The following is a 27,948-nucleotide window of genomic DNA, read 5'->3' as shown; positions in this document are numbered from 1 at the left end:
AAGCCATCGGCTGAGCAGACAAACAAAGCAAGCCAATTTGGTTAATCCTTGCACTCAAGTTACTGTGCATGCCGTCAAACAGTCTTAGCTGATGGGCCAGTGAAGACATCCAACGCGCAGGGATTGCAGGTGGGTACAGATCCATCACAACACCCTTTGCAACAGTGAAGCACACACCCTCCCGTGTGCACGAACCACTTGGGGACCTGGGTGAAGATGCAGCTGCGGCTCAGTGGCTGCGGACTGCGGTCTGAGGTTCCGCAGCTCATGCTACTGAGGCCGGGCCTGGGTCACACCTCGGGTAGCAAGGGTTTGGAAAACGACAGCCCCTCCCATCAGCGGCTCCTGCCTCTGTTTCTCTTTGAAACGCTCATTACCAGGTACAAATCCACAGAGGACTCCGTGCGTTTTCAACAAAAAGGTTAGTTTTATTTAGATTTATCATTGTAGAGACCAAAAAACAAAAAAGGTATTTCATTTGATTTAGCAAAATAAATTTAACAAATGCATTTAAATAAGATAAATGGAAGCCTTTTATAGACTTTTTTTTTTTTTTGCTTGTTACTTGCTTTTCTGCCAGCTGGGGCACCTGCCTTCTAGCCTAGCTAGGTTCTTCCCAAGTTCACGCAGCTGCCAGCCAAGGACCTGTGTTATGGAATTTGAGTCACTCAGACAGCCCTGTGCATTCTCCCCCGATCATCCAGGTATAAAATGGAAAAGAAGGAAAATGACTTAGGTAACAGATTCAGAAGAAGTATCTTCCCCTCTCTGCCATGTCACCTTTCCAGTAGCAGGCTGCCTGCATGGCTCCAGGATGGGTGGAGAGAGCAAACAGGACAACCGGGAGGTGAAGGTCACAGGAGGTGCAGGTGGGTCTCCCTGCACTGGCCACAGGACCTGCAGGGCTGAGCCACGCTCTCCATGGGGGCTCTGCACACTGCTCCCCAGCGCAACTTTCTTTTCTAGTTCTGTACATGAACAAGACACCACATTGTGTTAAACAGCAGGACAGTTAGCCAGGGGACACACAGCATTACACTGCCAAACCAAAGCAGCCTGGTTAAGCCGGGGAGAGGGGGAGCACTCGGTCTTCATGGAGAGAGGCTGGACGCTGCCCGGGCCCTGCCGTCCACTTAGTCCGTGACGGATCTGCACTCAGAGGGCAGCCCTTCCGACCGCCGCCACTGGGCCAGGCGCTGCTTAAACCATTTCTGCAAGAGAAAAAACATGCAAAATCGTCTGTCGCACACTGAAAGCCCAGCATGGCCATTCTCCTTCTAAAAGGTAGCCCAGCTGGAAGGGAGGAGAGCAGGTCCATGGAGACCGACCTCACGGGGACACCAAGCTTTCCTGTCTCAGGACCTTGGCACATGCTATTTCTTACACTTAGCCTGCTCCATCCTCTATCTGATGGTCTCTCACCATCAGACCTCAGCTTAAACAGAACCTTCTCTGGGTCCCCATCCCTCTCCTGCTCTCTGAGTACTTTGTTCTGTCACAGAACTGGAGTATCCGCTGTGAGTTGCTTATACATTCGCTTCTTTTTCATCCCCTAGGACGTCAGATCCCCATGGGAACAGAGGCTGTTTTCACCTTGTCACCACTGCTTCCTGAGCCCCTAGCTCAAGGGCTTAGGAATGCGAGATGCGTCAATGTTTGCTGAATGAGAAAGCCGGGCATCATCCGGGTGCCTCGGGCACGTCTCGGTGGCTGCTGTATTACCTCAATACCGGCGTGGCTCTCACCCAGGGTGCGGCTCTCACGAGGGCTTTGCTCATCGGGAACTGAGTTCTGGAAGCACCCCTCGGGGGTGGATGGAGGAGGCCAGCCCAATTCCTGCTGCTCCGGGGCCCCTGGGTTACTTGGAACCTTGCAGCTCCGTGGTGACCCAGATGGGATGCTTTAGCCACAGGACCTTGTGAGGCTTAAAACACTCTGGTGTGCTGTGGTGCATCCTGGGTAAGTAAACAGCTTCCTTTGCTATGCTACAGAGGTGATCAGAACTGCTGGGGTCTGGACCCGTTTGATCAGGAGGCAGCTGGGAGCAGAAGCAGCCAGCGGGGTCCACCTGGAGGGGATAAGCCGGAGGGCTCTGTGGGAAGCTGGGACCCCGCCCCCCCCCCCCCTCTGTGCATCCAATCTTTTGCCTGTTGAGATGCACTTTGAGGATGGTGGTATCTATGTTCACAGGGGTAAGCAGGCCCTCGGCCAGGAAGCGGACGCTGAGGGCTCCGCAGTCCCAGGCCCCACCAGCAGGATGCTCCGCTACAAACACCTGGCTCCGAGGACTTGAAGAAGTCCCCGAAACAGAGCGCGTGCCCGCATATGTGGACAGCAACAGGTCCACAGAAGGTCTTACAGACTCCTCTGGGTTTTCTAAAATTTGCTTCTTCTAGAGGCAAGGAAAGGAGGGGCCGGGAGGGAGGCAGAGAGAACACGTGTGTGAGACGCCCGCCCTGGCGCGTAGGAGCAGACAAAAGGTCTAGACCGGCCCCGACTTGGCCAGGGCTCACGTCTGCCCAGAGGTGGCTGCAACCTCAGAACGAACAGTGGGGCCTGGGCGCCAGAGCAGGGAAGAGCTCTCAGCAGAGACTGAAGGAGCTGCCTGGGCGCTGAGCACAAGCCAGGATCAGGAGAAACTGAGGGAGCCCCAGGTGTGGACAAGCTCAGAGAGGCAGGCGCAGAAAGAGGCTACCAAGGAGGCAGGGCTGCTGAGGGCGCTCAACAGAGGGGCTCGCGCCTCCAACCCGCTCTGCCTGGACACCGCAGCTTCCACTGGGGCCTGCCCACCACACGGGTCACATCAGTCGTCTAGACGGCTCCTCCGTGCTGCAGGACGGCAGCAAAAATGGGCATGGAATGCCAGGGCAGCGCATGCAAGCCGGGATGACCATCATGGGAGGCAGCCTCAAAGAACTAAAAGCAGATCTGCCCTACCCCAGCCATCCCACTCCTGGGACCACATCCTAAGGAAATGCAATCAGCGTACGAAAGCTGTACCTGCACTCCCGGCTTAGAGCAGTGCAACTCACAATAGCTAAGATGTGGAATCAACCCAGCCTGCACGGGCTGAGGACTGCACATGGGAACTGTGTATGCACGCGATGCAGTATTACTCAGCCACTAAAAAAATGAATGAAATCCTGGCCTGTGGAACAGAATGGATGCCACTGGAGATCGCTATGCTGGGTGAAATAAGCCAGACCCAGAAAGGCGAATATCACGTCCCTGGGGTGGGAGCCACCTGAGTGATGGGCGCTCGCTCTTCTTCAGGTCACTGCCCCCACAAGTGAAATCTGACATCCAGACAGCACCCCCGACGGGAAGGACCCCCTCACGGCCGTAACTCGGGCGGCTCCCACCCCAGGGCCGTGACTGAAGGTAGGCGGCTTTTCTCCCGGGCCCCACGCGTCTGTTCGGCTCACCCTGGTTCTGCCTGGAGCCAGTACAGCTCCAGTCTGGCTAATGAGGCAGCTCCATGGGCGGTTCAAGGTCTCAGAGGTCTGACTGAATAGGCTCTCCAGTGACTAGGGCTGAATACATGGCAGCGTTTTTAAGGGCTGACTGATTAAATCCTAGAGGGGGAGAATCTCACTTTCCATCAGGATTCATTAACAACAGCAAAACGGTTGATCTGGGCCCATTCAAAGGAGCCACCCCCGTTTCTCCACTCCCGAGTGGGGGCAGAACACTGATAGGCTGTTTCCAAAAGGAGCCCCAGCATGGCCCTTGCTTGTGAATTTATGTGGGGGTGGGTGGGGGTTCGAGAAAGCCTCAATTATTGTCTGCAGATAAATATTGTAAGCGTCTGCATCAGAATCCAGCAAACCAGCGGCAGCCCCGCAAAATCTTGAAAGCCCCCGCCCGTGCCTTCCCTCTCACTCCCATCCAGGCCGACTCCCACCTGGCTCTGCCCCGCTCTTTCTCTGCCCCGCGTGGGAAAGACATTCAACTCCTGCTTGCTTCTAAATGAGCGGCCTCATTACCCTTGCCTGGAGATGGAGATTTATTTCCTCGCAGTGAACGGATGATAATTAGACACTGGGACAGGCAGGGGCTGGCGCGAAAGAGCGGTGTCCTTGTCCTTTTGTCTAGTGTCTAGTGACTAACGTTTCATTCTTTGCAGGGGGAGACCTCGAATGTTCTTTATTCCACCAACACAACAGCCAACAACGAAATCCACTGGGTTCTGGGAACGAGCCCAGGACATCAAGAGGAGATAAAAAAAAAAAAATACTGGAAACCTCTAAGAACCAGTGCCAGCCGCACTGGGCTTGCATTGTGTGTGTGTGCGCGTGTGTGACAGTAGAACACACTAGATCACTGCGACCTCCCGGGAGACTGATGAAAGATGTCCTCCCCAGCCCCTTCTGACACGGACTTCAAAACAATCAGACTCAGGGGCTGGGGTCTGTGAGGTGGCATGGAATTTACATAGAAGAGGTATTGATCTCGGCACTGTGGGAAAAAATCCATCCTAGGATCCCAGCAGATACAACTTAGAGTCACTTCCGTCACAGCCGAGAACTCTGTCCCCCAGTGGGGCCGCTGCAAAGGGGTCAGCCGCGCTCCGGGGCAGGGCCCTGTCAACCTCTGCATCCCTGCCGTCCCCACCCGAGTGACTGCCGTGTGATGAGAAATACATGGTTTGGTGAGCCCTCCTCGTGGGCAGGCGCCACACAGGCAAGGAACAGAGCCAGACACTGCTCCCAAGCAGGCCCAGTAGGCCGAGGCCTCCGTGGGTTTATTTAAGGGTCTCTCTCTGTAGGGCCTGCTAGGAACAAAAACTATTTTCTGATCGCCTGAAGGTTCATCCGTGGGCATTGTATCTCCCAGAAGAGACCTTTAAACCACAAATGCTGTAGGAGGAGATGAAAGCGCACATCACTCTAACCCTGCGGTGCCCTGGGGGCGAGGGGCAGCGGGAAGGCGGGACCATTCCGTGGGAGGGACAGAGCACAGGCAGCCTGGGGAGCCCAGGAAGGCTCTGGTTCAGGCCTCGCTCACATGTCTCTCTCTCAGGCACTGGGTTCCCGAAGCTTCCCTGAACAGCGAGGCAGGAAGACAGAGGGGCTGGCAGCGGCGAGGCCAACAGAGGGAGGAAGAAGGTGTTGGCCGCGGGACAGGAAGAGGAAGCCGGCCCTGCCATGAGGCTGACTCATCCCACACCACCTGCTGTTGGGGCTGGGGCCTCCCTGTGGTTTATCTGAGGCCCACAGAATAGGATGTTAGAAGCGGCAGGCCTATCAGCTCCTGGAAGGAGCAGGTGCTCTTGCTCCTGCCCCACCTGGCTCTCCCCCTCATCTCTAATGGCAGGGGATCTCCAGGGAGGCGGAAGATAGGCAGGAATGATGGTTGTAGTGCAAACAGGCGGTGCAAATGGGGTGTCCCTCCTCTGTGGTGTGGCGTCAGCCCACCAGGGGTGCAGGTGCCAGCTGTGGGCTCTGGCAAGTGGTGTACCTTCACTGCCACACCACTGAGCTGCCAGCACACGGCTGTGGCAGACGCATGACTCCATATGCGGCTGGTGCCTGGCATGACACCCAGCAAGCCTTGGTCACCGCCAAGGTCAACGTGATTACCCTGCAGTGCAGGGACGGGCTGGGAGCCTCAGGCTGAGGAGGAGCTGCACCAAGGGGCTGGCCAGTTTGTCAAAGCTGAGCTGTCTCTGCCACCATTCCTCTTAGCAGTGTGGGGTTTTACCCGTGCCCCCGGGGGAGCTCCAAGAAACACGAGCGGCCAGGCTTGGGTTACTGTCCCTCACCCTCCACGAAGGGCTGGTTCTGGTTGGTCAGACAAGCTCTTGCATTTGCTAAAAACAGCCATGTCTGCCTTTCTAGCCGACCTGAGTGCGAGGATTTTCTCTGGCCGAGTTCTTCAAAGGGCCTGGGGCTTCCTGGGTGAAGGCTGTGGGGACTTGGGCCAGGGTCCCTCCTCCCAGGATCCTCTCCAGCCTCCACCCCGGGGCCGCTCCTGCAGGAGAGGGCCCGTGCTAAGCTCCCTGCTAGGGCTAGCGGGATCACAGGTGTGAAGTCCTTGGGGCTCCTGAGGGAGGATGCTAGATTCCCTTCCATGTCCTTGGTCATGCTCCATCAATGGTCTTTCCACGGCCAGAGGGAAAACAGGAGTCAGGGTTTAGACATGGGTGAAAAAAAAATTAAATAAAAAAGACAGCCCTGCACGTGGGGCCATGGTCACGGCAGGGTCGCTCTCTTCTCCGTTCAGGAATAGGCGCATCAAAAAGCAGATCCGGAAGCCAGTGCACCAAGCTGGGGAAGCCAGGGTCTACTTCCTCGGAAAACCCTCGGAAGAGCCTCTAACCCTGCCCAGCCCGGGCGTTTACCAATCTGAACCGATCGGCACAGCGCCACGGGTGGGAGCGAGCGCCCGAGGGCCCGCGCTGCCCGCCGCAGGTTCCCACTTCGCCGGGCCGGAGGACCGGGCGTGTGAGGGCTCCCCGGCGGCTCCGCTCCCGGCGAAGAGGGCGTGCGGAACCGGGGAACGCGAACCCGGAGGCAGGAGAGCGCCGGAGCGGGGCGCAGGGGGCGTGCAGGGGGCGAGGCGGGCAGGTGCGCGGGGTCTCGGAGCGCGCGGAAGCGGGGCGACCGGGATCACCCGGGCCGGGCGGCGACCTCACCTGCGTCTCCTCCTCCGACAGGCCGGCCTCCGCCGCGATGAGGCACAGCGTGGTGGGGTCCGGGTGCTTGTTGACCTTGTTGAAGTTGTACTCCAGGATCTCCACCTGGTCCTCCGTGGGGCCGCTCGCGGGCTCGGCAGACATGGTCCCGGCGCTGCGGGAGAGCGGCGGTGAGCGCGGAGGAGGCGCGGGGCTCCCGGCGCGCCCCCACGCGGTGCGCAGCGGGGCCGCGCCGTGCCCGCCTCCCGGGGCCAACCCGCCACTGCCCCTGCCCGACCTGGGGGCGGCGAGGAGGGGAGTTTGAAATCTCCCGGCAATGCACAGGGCAGGGTCAAGGGCGCAGTGTGCTGGATGGCAGGAAGCAGTAACTACGGATGACAGCCACTGGTCGACTTTAAAACAGCCGAGTGGGGGGATTCGGACCCTCCCAACAGTAACATAATACAGGAAGGGGCTTCAAAAAGTTCACAGGAAAATAAAATTAAAATAAATGGACTTTGTTGCAAAAAAATAAAGAAAGAAATCCATGCATAATATGTGTCTTGCAAAAGTTCATGGAGAATGTGTATTGTGAACAAAACTACGCATGAATTTCAAATTTTCCTGCACCAACATAACTTTTTTAAAATATTTATCTATTTGAAAGAGTTAAAAAGAGTCGGGAAGACAGCCTCCATCTCCTGGTTCACCCCCCAAGTGGCCACTACAGCTGGCGCATTGCAGCCTGCGTGCTGCGCCTATCCGAAGTCAGGAGCCAGGTGCTTCTCCTGGTCTCCCATGCAGGTGCAGGGCACAAGCACTTGGTCCATCCTCCACTGCCTTCCCGGGCCACAGCAGAGAGCTGGACTGGAAAAGAAGCAACCGGGACTAGAACCCAGGGTGCCGGCGCCACAGGTGGAGGATTAGCCTAGTGAGCCGCAGTGCCAGCTCATGAACTTTTTGATATGCCCTTGTCCATGAGGTGATAGAATGCCCAAATTAATGCTGTTATAATCATGTTTTGAAATGTCACACTGTACCCCATAAATACGTATAAATACTGTGTGTCTGTTACCGTTATACACTCATTTGAAAAATAAAGCTTCCTCCTGGGAGAGGCAGCAACCCCGGGGAGACTTGAGGGTTCACTGGAGTCGGCTGCAGGTGCAGGTGCACCACCCACCCTCTGCGTTCTGCCTCTGCAGTGGGTTAGAACTGGGGGCCCTGGCCAGGGAGAGCTGCACACCCCACACTTCCTCCAGAGAAACGACCCTCAGAACAGAAGTTACCCTTCAAAGTCCGAGAAATGGGGGCAGCACTGCGCATGTCTTTCACAGAGAGGCCGACAGGCCCGCGGAGGAACCATCACGCGAGGCAGGGAACTGGGTCGGGATAAATTTCCACCTGCAGGGCCTGTGTGGGCTGCTCTGTAGCTCCCTCCTCCAGACCTCAACCCCCCTCTTCCTACCTAAGCAGGAGCCCCAGGCCTGCAGCCACCAGGCCAACAGCCCCCTCCCCCCGCCCCAGCTACTCTGTGTGCCTCTGAGTGAGAGCTCAAGAGGAAGCCACAAGCAACCAAGGAGAATCAAACCCGGCTGTCTTTTCAAACCTCAGACTTCCATTGCAGTTGCATTAAAACTTAACTCTGAAGTCACCAAGTGGGTCTACCACAAGCTTCCCCAGTGAGGACGCACTGAGAGAAAACTAAAGTCTTTAAGCTAGTCTCGGCTGTGCAGTGGGTCCAGGCCAAGAGGGGACATCACATTGGTTGGTGGCTGTTAATGACCGCAACCTCATCCCGCCCAGTCCTGGGTGGGTTTGATGTGGCTGGGCCTGGGGCTGAGCCCCTGCACCGTTCATCTGTGTACCGGACTCAGGGCTGCCACAGCCTTTGCTACTGCAAGCTGCACCTTCCACTTCTACATACATGTCTTCGCTTTTCCTCTGGGTCAGGAGAAAGGACTTTCAGGCACGAGAGAGCCGGGCTCAAGTCTCTTGGCCGTGTCCCCTTCAGACCCTGTGTTTTAGCAAGTGCTGTGCCCCCAGCCTGGCGATCTGTAGCTGTGACCCCTGGCTCGGCGGGTGCTGAGATGAAAAGCGACGAGCCAATCAGAACTGCCGTCTACTGTGGGCAACCCCAGTGTCTTTGACATAGAACCTCAGAACTTGAAGGACACCTTGGCAATGATCTCCTCCAGTCCCCAGGAGAATGGGGTGTAAGAAGACTGAGTGTGCCCACGCTGCCCAGGTAGCCACCAGCAACCCAGTGTGCAACACCATAGGCTCTGTTTCACCCCCATCTCTGCGGGCTGGTGTGTCTTTATTCGGTGGAAAACGTCAGGGAGGCGGCAGTGTAAATGCAGGCAGGGGCATGGCCTCTCCGCGGCACACCCACAGCTGCTCATTTTCCTAAAAGAACACAGCAGAAGGGAGACGGCTGCCTTTGTTTTATCTCCTTGCCCTGCAAAAGTTCCCTCAGATTCACACTTAACACAGCTTTGCTGCCTCCTCCATGAAAACCTCTGTGCAAGTCTCAGTCCTCTGGAAATAGATTTAAAAAAAAAAAAACAATTTATTTCTTTGTTTGCAAGTCAGAGTTAGAGAGAGAGACGGAGAGAGAGATTTTCTATCTGTTGGTTCCCTCCCCAGATGGCTGCAACAGCTGGGGCTGGGCTAGGCTAAAGCCTGGAGCCAGGAGCTTCTTCCAAGTTTCCCATGTGGATGGCAGGGGCCCAAGTACCAGGCCATTAGCAGGGAGTCAGATTGGAAGTGGGGCAGCTGGGACTCCAACCAGTGCCCATATGGGGTGCTGGCATTGCAGGCGGTGGGCTCTCCTGCTGTGCCACAACGCTGGCCCCTAGAAACTGATTTCTACACTGGACTCAGACTGCAAGGCTACTAGGCATATCCTTTCCCACCCTTTCCCCCATTAATTGCTAAGACATAACCGAAACCTGCTACGGTTCTTGCATTCGGTCGGGTGTGTTTTACTTTATTAGATTTCTGTGGCTCCCTGTCACAGGACTTTGCATGTGGTTTCATGGGCAAGTCTTGGTTCACTGTCAAGGCCTCTTTGGGTTACTTGGCTGCAGGCCATTGGTCTTGGCTGGCCTCTAGGGAGGCCTGGGAGGGGGGTATGTGCAAGCACCTGTGTCTCTAAGGTGCTCCAGACAAACTCACCTGATCTCTAGAAACCAGGGTGAAAGATCTCTGCATCCAACGTGTCTGTTACTCCTCTACCAGGCTTGGCCTCTGTTTTCTCAGCCCTCTTGGGTTGGCAAATGTTTGCTGTTACTTTGTTTCTTTTCTCTTTCCTGAAGGAGTGCCTCACTCCAACTCCCTGGGGAACCTTGGCCTTAATCAACTTCTCAGCTGTTTCCAGTAAGGAAGGCATTGTCCTCAGCAATGTCTCTTAAGGTGGCCTAAATAATTTCAGATGAAAAGAACTCGACACATTTTATGGCTGCTTAAACTTGACTCCCAGCATGAGTTTTACTGTTGCGGTCACGCACGGTTTCTGAAACATTTCAAACAGTGCTGTCCTGTGCTTGTCTTTTCTTTTTGTGGATGTGGGAAGCCACTGTTTGCCACAGATTTGATGAAAACTGCTGGCTTTTGTCTAAATTAATGCCAATGCCCGAGTAGACGGCTGGGTCAACTCACAGCTTTACTTCCGTCCTCTGCATTTGACTGGGAAGTGTCTACCTGTATAACTGACTCGCAGAGAGCTGTCAAGTGGTGACAGTTCCCAACTTTTTGGTAACCAAAAAACTGCCTTGGGCTCACATTCCCCGTCTTCTCCTCCCTCTCCCAGCTACTCTGGCCTCTTCGAAATGCCACTGCCACAGAATCAAGAGAAAAGGCTGTCAGAGCAGGGGCTCCCCATAAAGAGTCCCCAAAGGGGAAAGGACTGGCCTCAGGGGACAAGAGGAGCCTGCTCCCCACTGCCTAGAGTCTGGGCTGCTTTTATGTTCCCTGGGAATTCCCTGGAAGCAACGGGCTCTTGAAGCATTTTGCATTTTCCCAAGTGAGTGAAAGCATTTGTAGCCCTGCCCCGGGAGACAGGGATGGAATCTTCCAGCTCATCAGTAAGAACTCCCTGCAGGGGCTAGGAGCTGGGATGCCACTTCTTAGGAATTGGCCGGTTTCTGCCCCTCCAGGCTAGCACAAGGCCTGGTAGGAGGGATGGAGACAGAGAGAGAGAGAGACAGAGAGAGAGAGAGGAGAGAGTGAGTTGTCACATGGAGGCTGGTGTCCCCAAGCTACAAGCAGTGCTTCTCAAGCTGGGCTGAATCTTGGCATGAGCTGTAGGAAGTCCAAGCCCACTACAGACCTCCCAACTCACAGCCACATTCCTAGAGGCCCAGGATGGGCGAGACACAAAGAGCATTTCCGCTCCTACAAGGTTTTGCCATTTTACCATTGAAATCAGCTATAAATGTTCCAAAACTCTATGCCTGCTGTCATGTATCATTTTAACTTTTAAGCAGGTGGTAGGGAGAGGTAACTGTAAAGAAATCAGCTTTGAAAAGTTCATAGTGAGAGCAGCCATCTCAAGGCCTGCGATGCAGCTAGGGATTGAAGCCAGGCACTCTGATAAGGGGAGTGGGAATCCCAACTGACATCTCACCCACTAGGCTAAATACCTGCCCTTCCTTTGCTTTTAATTTTATTATTTTTAATTTGTTTATTAATTTGAGAGACAGAATTACAGAGAGAGAGAGGGAGAGACAGAGAGAAAGAAATCTTCCATCTGTGGGTCCACTCCCCAATACAACAGTCAGGGCTGGGTCAGATGAGACCAAGAGCCCAAACCTCTATTCGCATCTCCCACATGGGTGGCAGGGGCTCACGAAATTGGGCCATCGTCCACTGCTTTCCTAGCACCGTTAACTGGGAGCTGGATCAAAAGTGGAGCAGCCAGGACTTTAACTGGTGCCCATATGAGAAGTCGGCATCACAAGTGGTAGCATAACGCACTGGGCCACAACACTGGTCCCCCTTCCTTTGCTTTTTAAATTAGTTCTAGCAGACATGCATGGATCCCTAGAAGAACAGGCGTTTTTAAAGTTTTGCTTTTGATTTATATGAATACATTCCCATCCTACCTAGAATCCCACTGGGAACTTTTTTTTTTTTCCACTCAATGATGCTTCCAAGAACCACCCATGCTCCTCGTGTTTAGAAGTTGCTTCTTCCTCAGTGCTGAATGCATTTGGTGACTGCACACTCCTGATGGCCACCTTTTCATGCCGCTCGAGTCGGGTGGCTTTGGCTTGTTGCGTGTGTGACCTCTGCCTCCTGGGACTTCGCTAGGGGGTAAGCTAGCGGACTTAAGAGCAGTGTGCTGTTTAGCTTTCCGACACGCTGGCGACTTGTTCCCAAAGCTGTGGAACACACCACCCTCACCCTGGCGGTGCACAGCGCTTCTCTGCGCCACGGTCTCATCGACATTATGTCAGACTGCGTGGTTTAGGCCAAAGCTTTGTGTAGTCTTCTTCATCCGCAAACAGTATCCAGGCCTTCCTGAAGCTATCTGTGCTTCCAGCTGGCATGCCTTCTCGGGGTTAAAAGGTTCCACATGTGTACTGTTTACTGTGTTTAAAAGTATTTCCTGTTCCAGCCCAGATGGGGACTTGAGGTATTTTTTGAGAGTTTGGGTCCTGCCTCCGGGCCAGCTCCGTGATTTCCATTGGTCACCAAGCACAATATTCCCACCCCCCCAACAACAAAAAAAAAGTATGAAAAACTAATCACTAAGACCCTTTGTGTATGCTGTCTAAAAAAATTACTATGTTCACTTACACAGAGCTTCTAGTGGCTTGAACTTGATTTTGCACTTGAAAGGATGTGTTAACTGAATCAATTATTGCTCTTAAATGAAAACCACAGAGACAGATTTAAAACGAAAGAAGAGAGGGACAGAGAGTGCGGTAGGGAGAGACTATTAGGCCATCAAGTGGGATCTGTGTGGTCTTGGATAATGTGCTCACTCATTTAGACTGCGGAATCACTGTCACGAGTGTGCTGAGCCCCTGTCCAACAGCAGGTTGACGATAGTTATTTTCATCTCTCTCCTAATCCTCTCTTAGAAATTGGAATGGAATTAGTCCTGTTTTACAGTCAAGAAGTTGACTAATCAGGCCGGTGTTTTTGGCATAGCAGGTTAAGCCCTGGCCCGTAGTGCCAGCTTCTCATATGGGCACTGGTTCATGGGCTGGCTGCTCCACTTCCAATCCAGCTCCCTGCAAGTGCACCTGGGAAAAGCAGCAGAGGATGGCCGAAGTGCTTGGGCCCTTGCTCCCCTGTAGGAGATCTGGATGAAGCTCCCAGCTTCAGCCTGTGGCAACCTGTGCCATTTGGGGGATTAACTAGTGGATGAAAGATCTCTGTCTCTCCCCCACCTCTCTGTATTACTCTGCCTTTCAAAATAAATCTAAAAAAAAAAGTTAACTACTTGTCTGTGGTACCAGAGGAATATAGAGAATTCTGCCTTTCATTCTGGTTATAGCGTTAAGGCAGTTCATGATTTCATGAGCATTAAGATCCATCGGTGCCTCCAAATGTATCTCCAATATATCTCCTTGCGTCCTGCAGACGTCAGAGTCTTGGGCATCACAGAGTCACCTGTTGGGATCCTTGCCAGCCACTGTAGGGGAGGGTGGAGGCTGGGGGCAGCACTTCCCAGTGTGCGCCAAGTCACTGCAGACCTACTGTGGTCTCTACAGCCCTACGCCCTCGGCCCCCAGGATGTTGTCTTGCACATGTCCATGTATTGCTTTTTTTTTTTTTTTTTTTTTGCAGAGTGGATAGTGAGAGAGAGAGACAGAGAGAAAGGTCTTCCTTTTGCCATTGGTTCACCCTCCAATGGCCGCCACGGCTGTCGCGCTGCGGCCGGCGCACTGCACTGATCCAATGGCAGGAACCAGGTGCTTCTCCTGGTCTCCCATGGGGTGCAGGGCCCAAGCACCTGGGCCATCCTCCACTGCACTCCTGGGCCACAGCAGAGAGCTGGCCTGGAAGAGGGGCAACCGGGACAGAATCCGGTGCCCCGACCGGGACTAGAACCCGGTGTGCCGGCGCTGCAAGGCGGGGGATTAGCCTAGTGAGCCGCGTCGCCGGCCGCATGTATTGCTTTAAAAAGCTCTAGCGTCTACTTCACTTCAGGCAATTGACAGCATGGAACCAAGTCTTGTTCTGGCTCCCTTTTACAGATAACGAAATGAAGGCGCAGAAAACTTGGGTGATTATTCAAGTGTGTCCTGCAAGCTCTGAGCTGGTAACTTTTGACCCAGTGTATCAGCCCCAGGGACATCCAGAACCAGGACCAGCAAGCATGCTGCTCTCCTAGGACACACTGTCCTTCATCTCAGGAGAAAGGAAGCCCGAGACGCCAACTAGTGTCGAACTCAGGCATTACAACTGGTTGCCAGGGACTGCACATCCCCAGGCCCTCCTCTTCCTGGGAGTCCTGCCAGGCAAATGTGTCCTAGGGCTCAGTTTTCTGTTTCATCCCTGCTGTGGAACGGCTCATCTCCCAGTAGTCCACATGTGTCTTCAACCACGAAGAGTTTCCTTTTACATCTTGGGTTCCACGTGTCTACCATGTGCTTTGAAAGATGTGCAGTGCAGTTGCTAACTCACTCTGCTCCGCCCCAGGCCCCCCTCTTTGACTTAGCTTGCCTCTGGCTTGCAAATGCCCCCTGCTGCAGAAAGCCAGCAGAGTTCAGAGCAAAATGGAACAGTTAAGAGCCCTGGGTCCTAACCTTTTGAGATTCCTTTGCTGAGTCTCCATCTTGTCTACTAAAGAGCTGAGATCCTGCACGCCACTGCCCAGCCCAAGGCCCTGCTGTGAAGTCCCTGTGACCCGACAGGGCAGGCGTCTCCGAACTGTGAAATGCTGGCCTGGGGAAGGTCATATAGTCCTTTCTCTGGCTGTGAGCCAGGCTCTCAGAGGCGTCTCCGGTGAGAAAGTAAGTTTCACTGTTTCTGGGTTACGACTGCTGTTTTTATTTTCCTGGAGGGCCGGAGCACAGCGGCTGAACTTAGAACCTTAACCAAAAAGCCAGACACTGAACACAGGGCTTTATCAGGAAATGCGCCCCTGGAGGACTGGCAGGGAGCCAGCACATGGGGAGGGCAGGCCCATCCTGGCAGCTCTTCGGCAGTGTGTGCTGGTTGGGGCGGAGTCCTTGGTACTGCCCCTAAAATGATAACTATTTCTCTGCTCACCCTCAGCACCACTCCCGGCTCTTCCTTTCCTCGCATCTGCTACTGGTGGCGCGGAAGACGGGCAGCGAGGAGGTTAACAGTAAGGAACTACAGCTTTTCCAGACTGCCCTGGGCTGTGAGAATAACCAAATGGAACTCATTTTAAATGATGCGTGTGTGGCTCTGTTCTCCAGGCCAAATTGCAGGCTCTCCTTCGAGGAGCGTGGAAGTCTCGCCAGTGTTCCTTAGGAGCGTCTGGCACTTGAGGGTGGAACAGAATTCAGCCAATGGCATTTGGCTGGCTTGATTTGAGATAGAACTTGGGACGAGGCTGCTCTGTGCTTTTAACAACCAGGGCTAGCCAGAACATAAAGCTGGAAAAAATAACTTTCTAGCCTTTTGGTATCTGTTCATCCTCACTGTCCCAGCAATGTAGAATTGATTCCTATTGTTGAATCACACATGGAATGCTCACCTAGTTGATTATAATAGCAAGGGCATATTTACTGAGCGATTACTATGTGATGGGCATTAAGTGCTGTTGATGCATCCGTTCCGGTGGTCATCAGAGGAACAACACCACTATGTGACTGTCACTTCTCCTATCTGCGCTTTATGCAGGTAGAAGCTGATACAGACAGAAATGTATACACCTTTCCCAAGGAGGTATAGGAGACTCTCCCCAGATCGCAGTCCAGTAAGTGATGGAGACATGGGTCAAAGCCAGAGTCTGACTTCTACAGCCACATCCTTAACCACAACCACCCCGCCTCCTCTGTGTACTGAGTAGTTACAGAACCAGAAGATCCTTGATGGGTGATGGTGGGGAATGGGACAGCAGAGCTGAGTGGTGTCATGAGGGACAGGAGTGAGGAAGTGCCTGTGTCAGCTGGGGCTCCCCGTGGCCTGGGGTTAGTGTGGGGGCCATGCTGCTCTCCCCATGGCGTGTTTCTCAACACTGGTGACTGGACATGGCTCTGACGCGGCTACGTGGATCCACTAGTGATACCAGCAGTACCACCAGGCACACACTCTTCTTATTTGGTGGAGATGCAACTGGAAGATGGCCCCCTGGGGATAATGTAGGGAACAAACAGGTAGAAGTCGCAGCAGCCAACAGAATGTGACAGAAAGGTGGCTTCAGCCAGACCCGCTGGAATGTGGCGGCTGCTGCTACCACGGAATCCTAGCCAAACAAATTTCTCCTTAAAGATCTATTTTTATTTATTTGAAAGGTAGAGACAGAGATGGGGTAGGGAGTAGAACAAACAAGAGAGAGATCCTCCATCCACTGGTTCAATCCCCAAACGCCCACAGAGCCAAGGCGGGGCCAGGACAAACCCAGGAGCCAGGAACTCCATGTGGGTTTCCCACAAGAGTGGCAGGGGCCCGAACACTTGGGCCATCATCCTCTGTTTTCCCAGGCACATTAGCAGAGAGCTGGACCAGAAGTGGAGTAGCCAGAACTTGAACTAGTACTTTGAGAGGGGATGGCAGCATCATAAACAGTTGCTTAACTCATGGTGCCGTAACACTAGCCCTGGTGTACCAAATATTGTTGAATTGATTAAGGAACCTCCTGAAACTGTTGTTGGACCAAGTCTCTCGGGGATCCAGATTTTTGGCAGCCATGTTCAGAAAACAGGAAGAAATCATGAAGACCTACGGGAGGGGAGGGTGTCTGCGACTGATTCCCAACAGTGAGCAAATCATCAGTTACCCCTGGACACAAAATTCTTCACGTACACGCTGGGTTCTCTCACCAAAGGCCCAGTTCCTGTTCTAATCTTGCAAGAGGAAATGCAGGAAGGCAGTGGAGTTGCTCTGTCTTCCTGGGAATAAACCAAGGAGAGCAATCCCACTCCCACCCTCTCCGTACAGGAGATTCCTGCCCTTGTTAACAGGCCTCTTTTCCGAAGGTCTCCTCTATGAGGACTGTGATGAATCTAGAGCACATTTTCTCTACAAAGAATATTATCGGCTGCAGATGGAAGCCCAGGCTAACCCAGGGGGCTATCACTAAACCCTACATGTTTAGTCATTGAAAAACAATCCTAATAGAATGTAATAAAAAACCACCTCATTTGGTAAACATTCAAGAAGGAGCAGTTTTAGCTAAAGTCAGACCTAGAAGCAAAGTTTTGGTGCAGAGAGGGGAGGGGCTTCAAGGAACACGTGAGGATTTTTGAAAGTTCTAGCACAGCTGATACACCCCACGTTGTCAGGACAGCCCCTCAAACACTGTTGGGTGCCCAGTGAAAGCCGACTGAATTCTACGTTCACTTCAAGGAGGACTTTTGGCCTGGATATGCAAGCACAATTGGAGCTGTACCTGTGTCACAGTTGAAATCAAGACAGGCAATGAAGAACGGGAATGTGGAGGGTGGACGTGACCCATGGGTTGTCCAAGACATGATGCACGATGCTGCTAAGTGCAAACAATCAGGAAAAGCCAAAAGTCACTCGGCATTTTCCTCTCTTCCACATCCTTCTATCCAAGGTGCTGTTCCCTAAAGCAGCCACCAGGTGGCACTGTCAGATGAGCACAGTTTAGTTGCAGGCCAGAGCTCTTGGCATTGGGAAGAGAGCAAAGGAGAAATGGGTACCTTTGAGCATCCCTGACGGATGGGTGCTGGGACACCTCCCATACCAAAATCTGCAGAGGCCCAAGTTCCTTAGATAAAGAACCCACATGGTCCTCCCTGGATTACTCCTAGCTCCTAATACAGTGTAAGTGCTCTGGGAGTGGTTGTTACCCTGCACTAATAGGGAAACATGACAAGGAAAAAACTCCTATGTGTTCACCACAAAAGCAGTTTTTTAAAAGGTATTTATGAGTAGCTTCCAAATGTCAGGTTTGTTTTATTATTGTTGTTATTATTAAACGTGTACTTATATTTGTTCGAAAGGCAGAGCTACAGGGGAGGGGAGAGAGGGAGAGATCCCTTCCATCCACTGGTTCATTCCCCAAATACCCACAGGAGCCAGAGGCTTGGACCTCCATCTGGGTCTCCCACATGAGTGGCAAGGACTCGAGTGCTTTGAGCCATCCTCTGCTGCCTCCCACGGTGTGCATTAGCTGGAAGCTGGATAGGAAGCAGGGACTTGATCCAGGCACTCTGATATAGAATACGGATATCCCAAGGGATGGCTTAACTCACTACACCATGGTCCCCACCCCTACAAGTGCAACTTTTTTCTTCTGAATATTTTGGTCTGAGATTGGTTAAATCCAAACACGCGAAAACCAGGAGTATTGAGGGCTGCCTATACAGTATTAGTCCCAGGGACTGCTGTATACCTGAAATAGATAAATTGTACATGGCGGGTACATTTTTGATCCCCTTTAAGGGCTGAAAATATTAAACTTAAGGAGTAATCAAAGACCTCGGGCAAGGAGCCAGAGCCAGATCTCCACTTTAAGCACCCTCCCTCTTAACTTTCATGTGATCTTGGCATGTCCTTGAGCTTATTTGAAACTCAGTTCTCTTCTCTGCAAAATGTGGCTAAGAACTTGCTTTCTGGCCTATGTACTCCAGCTACAATCCAACGAAACAGCACCCTCGACATGACTTAGACGAGTGTAAGCCGACACACACAGTTCCAGAAATGTTATAGTTGTTCCTTGATCCAGAAAGGAGAAGAGGTTGGGTCCCATGAGCTTCTAGGAAATTCAGCAGAGCAGCCAGGGTCTTACCTCACTGTGTTCTTCCTCAGCCACAGTTTTCTAGTGCCAATGGCCCGGGAAAGGCCACTCCACACGCCTGTTCTGGCTTCTGCCCCCGGTTTGCTGGACACTGTGTGCTGAGTGCCTGCTTCAAAGCGCAGCTGTGGAGCCCATGAAACATCTCAAACCAAAGTGCTTCTCAGTGTTCAGCCTGTCTGTCAAATTCATGCAGCCCTGTAATTCATCACCCACCCCGAGGCAGGGAAGACCAGACAGGGAGCTGGCCTCTGGCCCATCTGTTAAGATGATGGTTGGGACACCTGCGTCCCATATCGGAGTTCAAGACCTGGCTCCGCTCCCGATTCCAGCTTCCTGCTAATTCACACCCTGCGAGGCAGCAGGGGATCATTCAAGTGACTGGGTCCCTGCCACCCTCGTGGGAGACCCAGACTGAGATCCTGGTTCCTAGCTTCCACCTGGCTCAGCCCTGGTTGCTACAGGTGTTTGGTTAGTAAACCACTAGATGAGAGCTGGCTCTCTCTCTCTCTCTCTCTCTCTCTCTGCTTTCCTCTCATATGAAAAACAACAAGAACACTTGAATTAAAAGAATTATTTTAAGAGCAGAAAAGAGGGACCAGTGCTGCGGCACAGTGGATTAAGCCACAACCTGCAATGCTGACATCGCATATGATGGTTTGAGTCCCGGCTGCTCCACTTCCAATCCAGCTCCCTACGAATGCGCCTGGGAAAGCAGCCCCTGCCATCCACATGGGAGACCCCGATGAAGTTCCTGGCTTCAGCAGCCTGGCCCAGCCCTGGCTGTTGCAGGCATTTGCAGATGAAACTAGTAGATGGGTGATCTCTCTGTTCCTGTATGCCTCAGTCTTTCTGTCTGCCATTGAATAAATAAATAATTTTTGAACAGGAAGAGCAGACGGGCGCTCTCAGTAATCACACCACGACACAGCCATATCTGCGAAGCGCCCAGGGCGGCCGGGACATCTGGTCCCCTTCCTATCTGTAAGCCAACATTTCTCACTGAGGGGTGCTGCTGTGCACCGGTGAGAGACACAGGTCTGCAGGATCCTGGAGGACGGAAGTCCAGCTAAGCACAGGGCTGAGCCGGAGCCGGAGGTGATTCTTCACTCCTCGGAGAGCTCGCTGTGGCAGCTCTGCGGTTAAGGAGGACAGGAGGTGCTCCAGCCGCGAGCTTCCTGACCTTTCGTTCTGATTGTGGTCTGAATACGTAGGTAGAACACTGTGTGGCGGGATGAGTCACGCTTGGGCCGCTGCCCGCTCCGGGGATGGCTGCCGGTCCTGCTGATGCTTGGCAAGTGTGAATGTCCAGGCGGACATCTCAGAGTGCAGTGCTGTGGCCAGACAGAAACGGGGAACAAAAGCGGGCTGTCCAGAGATTTCTATGGGCACAGATTTCCATGCGCTCAGAGCTTTTCAAGCCAGATGATACAGAGGGAGAGTGAGCTTTGTGAAGGAAAATGAATGACCAAACCTCATTTTTGAAAATGGTGCCGTAATACACCAAGAAGTTAGACAAACAGATTCCTGCTTACCAGGGAAAAATTTCAGTATTTTCTAAAGAGATTCATTAAACCTGAAGAGAAATTTGCATTCCTAATCTTGGAAGCAAATACCAAAGAGATCAACTTTAGAAGTAACTTGTGGAGAGGAAAAAAAGATAGACTGAGTAAGTCAAAATTTTGTTTGCTTTTGCAGTATGCTGCGAATTGTGGTTGCCTATTTAACCTCCCAATTATGTTTTGTTTAGGAGCACATTAGTTAGACCCATGGCGGGCAGGGTAGGGAGATGTATTCAGGGCATGCAAGACAGGGACTCAAAAACTTAAATGGGGCTGTGGACAATAATCAGTGTGGCAAAGAGTCTAACATGGATACACCACACATGGATACCTCCCATTCAAGGATATAAGCTGCCATATTGCTCTGCAGCCATCCGGCCACTCAACAATGCTAAAAATTAAAGCTGCTTTTTGAAAAATGCTCTCATTCTCAATGCCTGTCTCTCTGAAGGGCTGTCCATTCATAATTCCATGGCCGTGATACTGGGATTTATTTTTTTGAAAATATAAGCTGGAGGGGCCTGCGCTGTGGTGTAGTGGGTAAAGCCACTACCTGCAGTGCCAGCATCCCATATGAGTGCCAGTTTGAGTCCTGGCTGTTCCACTTCCAATCCAGCTCTCTGCTATGGCCTGGGAAAGCAGTGGAAGATGACCCAAGTCCTTGGGACCCTGCACTCATGTGGGAGCACCTGGAGGAAGCTCCTGGCTCTTGGCTTCGGATCGGCCCAGCTCCAGCCGTTGCGGCCAGTGGGGAGTGAACCAACAGATGAAAGACTTCTTCTCTCTCTGCCTCTCCTTCTCTCTCTGTGTAACTCTGATTTTCAAATAAATAAATAAATCTTTAAAAAATAAAAGAAAATACATGCTGGCTTTTACAGCAGGCACAACCCCCCAGGAGGTCTGCGCATCCTGGAAAGCCCAGGAAACGCTCTTTGAGGGAGCAGATTATCACTCTGCACAAATATACTTTAATCAATTATTATTCTTTATGGCCCCGGCTACCTTTCTTATTTTATGGCTATACTTAGGTAATCGATGGTGACACACAGCTGGCACTTTGTAGAGATCTAGCTTGTGCCTAAGTCCAGATAGCCATGCTGTTGGTTGCTATGATACGCAATGATAGGGGCCTATTTTTTTTTCCCCCAAATGAGTTGCTTTTGTGAACAGGTGTTCAGCTAATGGGACAAACTGAGGGTGTGCACCTGCAGGTCATTCACCAACATCACAAAATAATTGAAGAGGACAGATCAGGGGGCAAACTCTGAACCCACAGTTCTCTTCTCCCAGCATTGGACACCAGGCTGCAGAGAGACCGGATGCAGATTCAAAAATTCTTCCAGCTCTGCCATGGACTCTCCAAGCGTGCCTTTGCACAACTCACAGTTGCTTTGGACCTCCGCTTCCTCATCTACCACTGGAGCTGTCCACTCACTCCACCTGTCTCACAGGGCTGGGGGATTCAACAAGATGGATTACATTTCTGAAGAGTGTCATAAACACCCTTTAGCCACAGAGCACCACGGTGAAGATGCTAACCAGCTTTGCCAATGACTCAATATCCAATGTTGCACAACTGAATGCTGTCGGATTTCACAGTCATTGCAACAGCAAAACATTTTAGAAACTTCACTCAACCTCACATGTAATCCAGTTTCTTAGAAGGTTCCATTTGCTTTGTCCTGGTAATCAACGACCATGATGAAGAACTGAAATGCTTCTAGAATGGATTATCCCAAGTTTAAGAAAATGACATTGAGAAGGGGAGATTACTTAAGATCATGCTCCTTAAATTCCAGAAAATTATTTCAGCCACTCAAGCTCATGTTAAGAGAACTACTAAGGTGGGTGGGAATTTAGCCTAGTGGTTAGAGGCCCACCGCCCACATCAGAGTCCCTGGGCTCCATGCTCAGTAGCTGGCGCCCAATTCCAACCTCCTGCGAATGCAGATGTTCAGAGGCAGCAGATGGCTCAAGTAATTGGGGTCCTGCCACCTGGGTGGAGACCTGGATTGAATCTCCAGCTTCTGGCTTTGGTCGCCTGGACTATTGCTGGTATTTGGGGAGTAAACTAGCAGGTGGAGAATCTCTCTCTCTCTCTCTCTCTCTCTCTCTCTCTCTCTCTCCCCCTCTCTCTCTGTCAAATAAGTGAAAAAAAAATTTTTTTTTAAAAGAGAGAGGGGCCAGGGCTGTGGCGTAGTGGGTAAAGCCACCGCCCCCAGTGCTGGCATCCCATATGGGCGCCAGTTCAAGTCCCCGCTGCTCCACTTCTGATCCATCTCTCTGCTATGGCCTGGGAAAGCAGTGGAAGATGGCCCAAATGCTTGGGCCCCTGCACCCGCATGGGAGACCCGGAGGAAGCTCCTGGCTCCTGGCTTCAGATTGGCACAGTTCCAGCCATTGTGGCCAACTGGGGAATGAGCCAGCAGATGGAAGACCTCTCTCTCTCTCTCTTTCTCTCTCTCTCTCTCTCTCTCTCTGCATCTCCTTCTCTTTCTGTGTAACTCTGACTTTCAAATAAATAAATAAATAAACCTTTGAGAGAGAGAGAGAGAGAGAGAGAGAGAGAGAGAACGACACACTAAGGAACTCAGAGAAGCTTCTAAACGTCTGGAACACTAGAGGAGAACTTGTGTCGCTTGTCTGCATTTCTCATGGATGGTTCCATGTTCTGCACTGTGCTTGGGAAGCACCGCTGAGCCTGCCCCTTTCCTCCCACTTGTTGTCCACCAAGCAGATCTGTGGGGTGGGAGGGTGTTCATGTGAGGATATTCATGACAGCACCATTGGTGCGAACTGGTGGCAGGAGAGATGCCCAGTAAGAAAGACCTTGCTAAGCAAAGAGGCCATCTAAACAACAGACTATTAATATGACTAGTCACAAATAATGCATGAAAAATATCACCAGCACACATCCGTCTGAAAAACACACCATTAAGAGAGAGGAAAAGAGGGAGCTCCAAAACCTAAGAGGAAAATGTTAATTCAACCTGAGCCCAGAGGCCAAACAAGGGAAATGGAAAGACTTCAACAACTACGAGACCGACGGCCTGCTCCATCTCTCCCAGCTGGCCTGGGTCATTATTTCCAAGGTGGTTTTGCATAGCGAGGCGACACCTCCCATCTCCCTTACTGTCTTCCTCCTACAGCCCATGCCAGGCCACGGGCTTGGTGCTTTCCCTTCAAGGGCAGGGTCAGTAGCTGGCATTGACCTCCTTCCCCGGCCCAAGGTGAGTAACATCAGGTCTGCTGGCCTTGAAAAAATGTCCAAAGCCACTTCCCACTGAGTGAAGATGAAAAAAAAGGAGGGAAAATGGTCAAAGTCATCCAAGGAAGGAAGGAATTCTGTTATAAAGAACAATTTTATCAGCAGTATAAACTTATCACTTAGGTTAAAAAAACTTATTGCACAGTGGCGTGACCATAGATAATGATAATGTACTATTAAATAAATAAATTTTAAAAAAGCTAGAATGGGGTACAGTGCTGTGTCGCAATAGGTCAAGCCACCGCCTATGACGCCAGCATCTGATATGGTCACATCTGATCCAGCTCCCTGCTAATGGCCTGGGAAAAGCAGAAGATGGCCAAGTGTTTGGGACCCTGCAACCCATGTGGGAGTCCCGGATGAAGCTCCTGGTTCCTGGCTTCATCCTGGCCCAGCTCTGGGCGTTGCGGCCCAGCTGATGAAAGATCTCTCTCTCTCCCTCTCCCTGCCTCTCCATCTCTCTCTCTCTGTAGCCCTTTCAGATAAATAAATAAATATTTTCCTAAAAAAGCTAGATGAAAGGGTTTTGCATGCTTTCACCATAAAGAAATAATAAATATTTGTGGCAATAGACATGTCTACCTGTATTTGAACATTATGCCTTGTATACAAGTATTGAAACATCACATGGTACCCCACAAATAAGTTCAGCTTTTCCTGTATTTGTTAAACATTTTTTAAATGAATAAATAAATTTTTTGCAAATGTGATGAGACTGAATGGCAGGAAGAGCATTTGACGTCCAGCAGCGCCATGAAACCAGTGTTGGCAGCTGCCTGATGCCAACCTCATCCTTTGGGCTCAGGATGGAGCTTCTCTCCCCTCCCCTCCCCTCCTGGCCTCTGTGCTCACCCGTGTGCCCTCTGCCTGCCCTGCTGTCCTGTGCTGTGGCCCTCTGTAGAGCCTTGGCAATCACAGACTATGGAGTGGGACAGAAGGGCGGTTGTGGGCCCAGAGCCCCAGGCACTAGCAGGCCCTCACCCGGCAGGACTGGGCGCCCTGATCAACAGGGCTGGGCAAGCCAGTCTGCCAGGGCCCGCCTCCTGCCCTGCACAAGGAACCAGCAGGCGCTGTTTAAAAGGCACCCAGCAGCCTTTCTTGACATTTTCTCTCCTGGGGGGCCCATCAGGTGAATTTCCACCTTTCAGAAAGACAAATGAAATGCAGCCCCATCCAGTGAGTAGGAATGCAGTTAACAAAGCTGGTGCCCAGCTCAATAGGCTAATCCTCTGTCTGCGGCACCAGCACCCCAGGTTCTAGTCCCGGTTGGGGTGCCAAATTCTGTCCCGGTTGCTCCTCTTCCAGTCCAGCTCTCTGCTGTGGCCCGGGAAGACAGTGGAGGATGGCCCACTGTCTTGGGCCCTGCACCCGCATGGGAGACCAGGAGAAGCACCTGGCTCCTGGCTTCCGATCGGCACAGTGCACTGGCTGTAGCAGCCATTTGGGGGGTGAACCAATTGAAGGAAGACCTTTCTCTCTGTCTCTCTCTCTCTCTGTCTAACTCTGCCTGTCAAAAAAAAAAAAAAAAATGGACTCCATCAGAAAACAACCTATCCGGGTCCACGGTTGGTAACCATTGCCCACAGGATACAACTTGAAAAATTTAACTGCAAACCATGATCTTGATATATTTCTCCCCAGCAAGCTGCCAGGAATACTGACTAGCAGGGATTATATATTTTTACCTAAGCCTTTGATTTTCCCGATCCCCCCCACTTTAAAGTTCAAATATTAATTATATTTACATAACATTTCAAAGAACTCTCAGATCCGTTGTCTTGCTAGAGCCTATTTAATATACCAGGGAGGGCCATAAATCATTAAGCAATAACTGCCTATTAGCCCCATAACTTTAATTAGCTTTCTAGAGATGGGAGAACGCAATCCCGGAAATGGCACATGTGCATGGAAGCAGCGATGGGAAGGCATCCAGCACATGGCCAGCTGGCCAGGGCAGAGCTGGGAAGGCACAAGGGGGCATGGCCACGCTGCATGGCCCCCACACAGGTACGAGCAGGTGGATGTCAGAGAGACATCCAGGAAAGGCAGAGGTCACAAAAACAAATCTTACCCACTCACGCTATTGCCCAGGAAATCCTAATGAAAAGGTCCTGTCGTGTAGCCCAGACTCATCCCAGTGCTGAGAAGCCGTGTGATTTTCTGAATGAACGACTTGGCTAGCCGTCCCCGGGAGCAGGAGCCTAGCGCTTCCGCTGAGATTCTTTCCAACAACTATAAGCCTTTGCTTACACCAGATATTATGTAGGGAACAAAAGGAAGCTTTCGTTTCAAAACCTCCCTTCTCACTGTTCCTCCTCACGTGTTAGCACAATCCTTAAATAATGCACCTCGGAGGCTCTGAGTAATCCCTCCCGCTCGCAGCCCTGGAGCACGGCTCCGGTCCAGGGACTCGCTGGAAGGCGCTGGATGCTCCACCCCAGCCGGAGCTGGAAGTGTGTTTCAGAGGACCAGAAGCAGCCTCCTCCGCTGGGCTCCTCCTGCTGCTCTCCCTGGGCCTCCCAGCCTCACCCCACCCTGGGAGAGTGGCCACAAGGCCTGGAGCTGTCCTGCCCTCTGCCTGCCCCTCACCGCCTCGCTGTCCTCGTCCGCCAAGGGAAGCGTTTGGGTTTCACTGGCTCGCATCCCTGGGTGCACATCAGAGCCACCTGGGGAGCTCTCAACACGGGATTCCTGTCTAATTGGGCTGGGGTGGAGCCCAGGCACTAAGGTGTGTTACACCAGTTCTCCAGGTCCAGCAACCAGCGGGCGAGCCGCGCTCAGAGGGAAAAGTCTATGATCCCAACCCTCTGGTGCTGTACTTTATTTACCGAATTTATTTTTCCCAAAAATGCATTTTTTCACCTTAGTATATGGCATAAGCTGATTTTTTACACATGCTTTAAACTAGTAAAAAGTACTATATTGTTAAAGTATTTTGGAGGGCGTAACTGGCCTCTAATACTGCATGCTTTAGCGGACGATTTGACAAGTTTTCACCTACAGGAAACGACGACCATCGCAGTCACGATGGGGAACAGACCCCTGGCCCCCAAAAGCTCCCCTTGCCCCCGGCAACCCCCGTCCTCCAGGCAAACCCCGATCTGCCGCCTCCTGCCACTGAGCAGTCTGCATTTTCCATCAAAGCAGTCACACAGTGTGCACCGTGTCTTGCCTGGCTGCTGCTTCATTGTATCCCTGGACTTCGGATTTCAAACTCTTTGGAAACAGAATCCACCCTTCCTGTATTTTCTCTTCTTCCCAGCCCCTAGCTTATCTCTGCTCAGATAATCCTTCAGCCATCACTTGCTTGGCTGACCAGAGACCTTCAGGAATTTCTAAGGGAGAGGGTCTGTGGCCGTGTGTTACGGGTGGTTAATGGGGTCACTCCCATCCCCTCTCTGTGTTACGGGTGGTTAATGGGATCACTCCCATCCCCTCTCTGTGGGTCCCTCTCTCTCTGCAGCTCTAGCCCAGTTAAAGCAGGGGTCTTGAGTGAGGGACCAGCAAGTCTAAGGAGACCAGCCATGAGCATCAGGATGTGTGGGGGCAGCAGGGGGTGGGGATGAGCCCCTGGGAGAGGTAAGCCTTGGTGTCACCAGACTCTGCATCTTAATAACGGGATTCTTGAGCCAAAGCGGCAGCCACGGAGTCTGCCCTGTGCCCTTGTCTTCCTGCTGCCCCGTGTATGCATTTACCATGCGACGTCTGACTCCAGCCCCTTCTGCTCCTCCCCTCCCCACCCCCCTCCCTGCCTAGTGCCTGTTTTGCTCTCCACCTGCTCTGTCATCCACAACCCCCATTAGGTGAGCACGCTGCAGGAATGTCTGGCGACAGGGGGACTTCCCGAGACCCCTCGGTCCCCTCTCACCGGAGCCCCGTGGTGTGCGGTGCCTCGCTCTGTGCCGTTCAATGGCTCTGGCTCCACTTCACTCCACAGGACACCCTGAATACCTGGGCCCTGTTGTGCTCACAGACCACAAACCCACAGAGCGCAGGGCACCTCCCGGGGAACGAGACCGGTGTTTTTCACGGCTGGGTAGATCAGGCTCACCAGGAAGCACAAGCGACAAGAAATCGTACTGCAAATTCACAACCCAGCCTCCTCTATCCAGGAATGCCGCCTTCTCCCCCCAGCACAAGACACATCTCTAGATTAAAGCAAACACCAGCTTCTAAAGGAAGCGGGCACAGTCACCCCACGGCTGGTTTCCAAGAGCCTTTCAGACATCGAGAGGGAGCAGGAAAAGCACCACGGGGCTCCCACGGACATCAGCGCCACGCACCTTGGCTTGCAAGGGTCTGGGCTCTGAGCTCTGAGCTTTGGGGTGATGACTAGGCTTTGGGTTCTCGCTGCTCCCTCTCCCCTCCACCGCTTTCCACCCGACGAGCAAACACAGAAACCGCAGCCGCGCTGGGCAGGGTACTCACGTGCAGGCGGCCAGGGCGCGGGCGGTGCAGGCGCGCGGGCCGGCCGCTGGAGGCTTAAATAGCCCGGGCGGGCTGCGGGCGCGCGCTCGGGCAGGGCCCCGCGGAACCCGCCGCGTGGGCGGGCGGGAGGCGGACGGCTGGGCGTGCGCCCGGTTCTTCA

The 27,948-nt window shown here is 52.5% G+C and overlaps 1 protein-coding gene across 3 annotated transcripts; it reads right to left on the bottom strand.

Moving 5' to 3' along the window:
* Positions 1-407: 407 nt before the first annotated feature.
* Positions 408-27,948, bottom strand: HOPX (HOP homeobox). Of its 3 annotated transcripts, none has more exons than XM_008267819.4 (3): positions 27,789-27,948; positions 6,638-6,791; positions 408-1,211 (listed from the first exon to the last, which is right to left on the bottom strand). In XM_008267819.4, the coding sequence occupies exons 2-3, from the start codon at positions 6,779-6,781 to the stop codon at positions 1,134-1,136; spliced, it is 222 nt and encodes a 73-aa protein (XP_008266041.2). In that variant the 5' UTR covers positions 6,782-6,791; positions 27,789-27,948; the 3' UTR covers positions 408-1,133. The 3 variants fall into 3 exon arrangements, with proteins under 3 accessions (XP_008266041.2, XP_069903333.1, XP_069903332.1); XM_070047232.1 differs by having other exon boundaries at positions 27,644-27,808; XM_070047231.1 differs by lacking the exon at positions 27,789-27,948 and adding an exon at positions 25,432-25,896.

The sequence above is a fragment of the Oryctolagus cuniculus genome, chromosome 8 (genome assembly GCF_964237555.1).
Source record: "Oryctolagus cuniculus chromosome 8, mOryCun1.1, whole genome shotgun sequence".
Taxonomy (NCBI): domain Eukaryota; kingdom Metazoa; phylum Chordata; class Mammalia; order Lagomorpha; family Leporidae; genus Oryctolagus; species Oryctolagus cuniculus.
The sequence above is the reverse complement of the archived record's forward strand: the minus strand, read 5'-3'. Positions and strand labels throughout refer to the sequence as shown.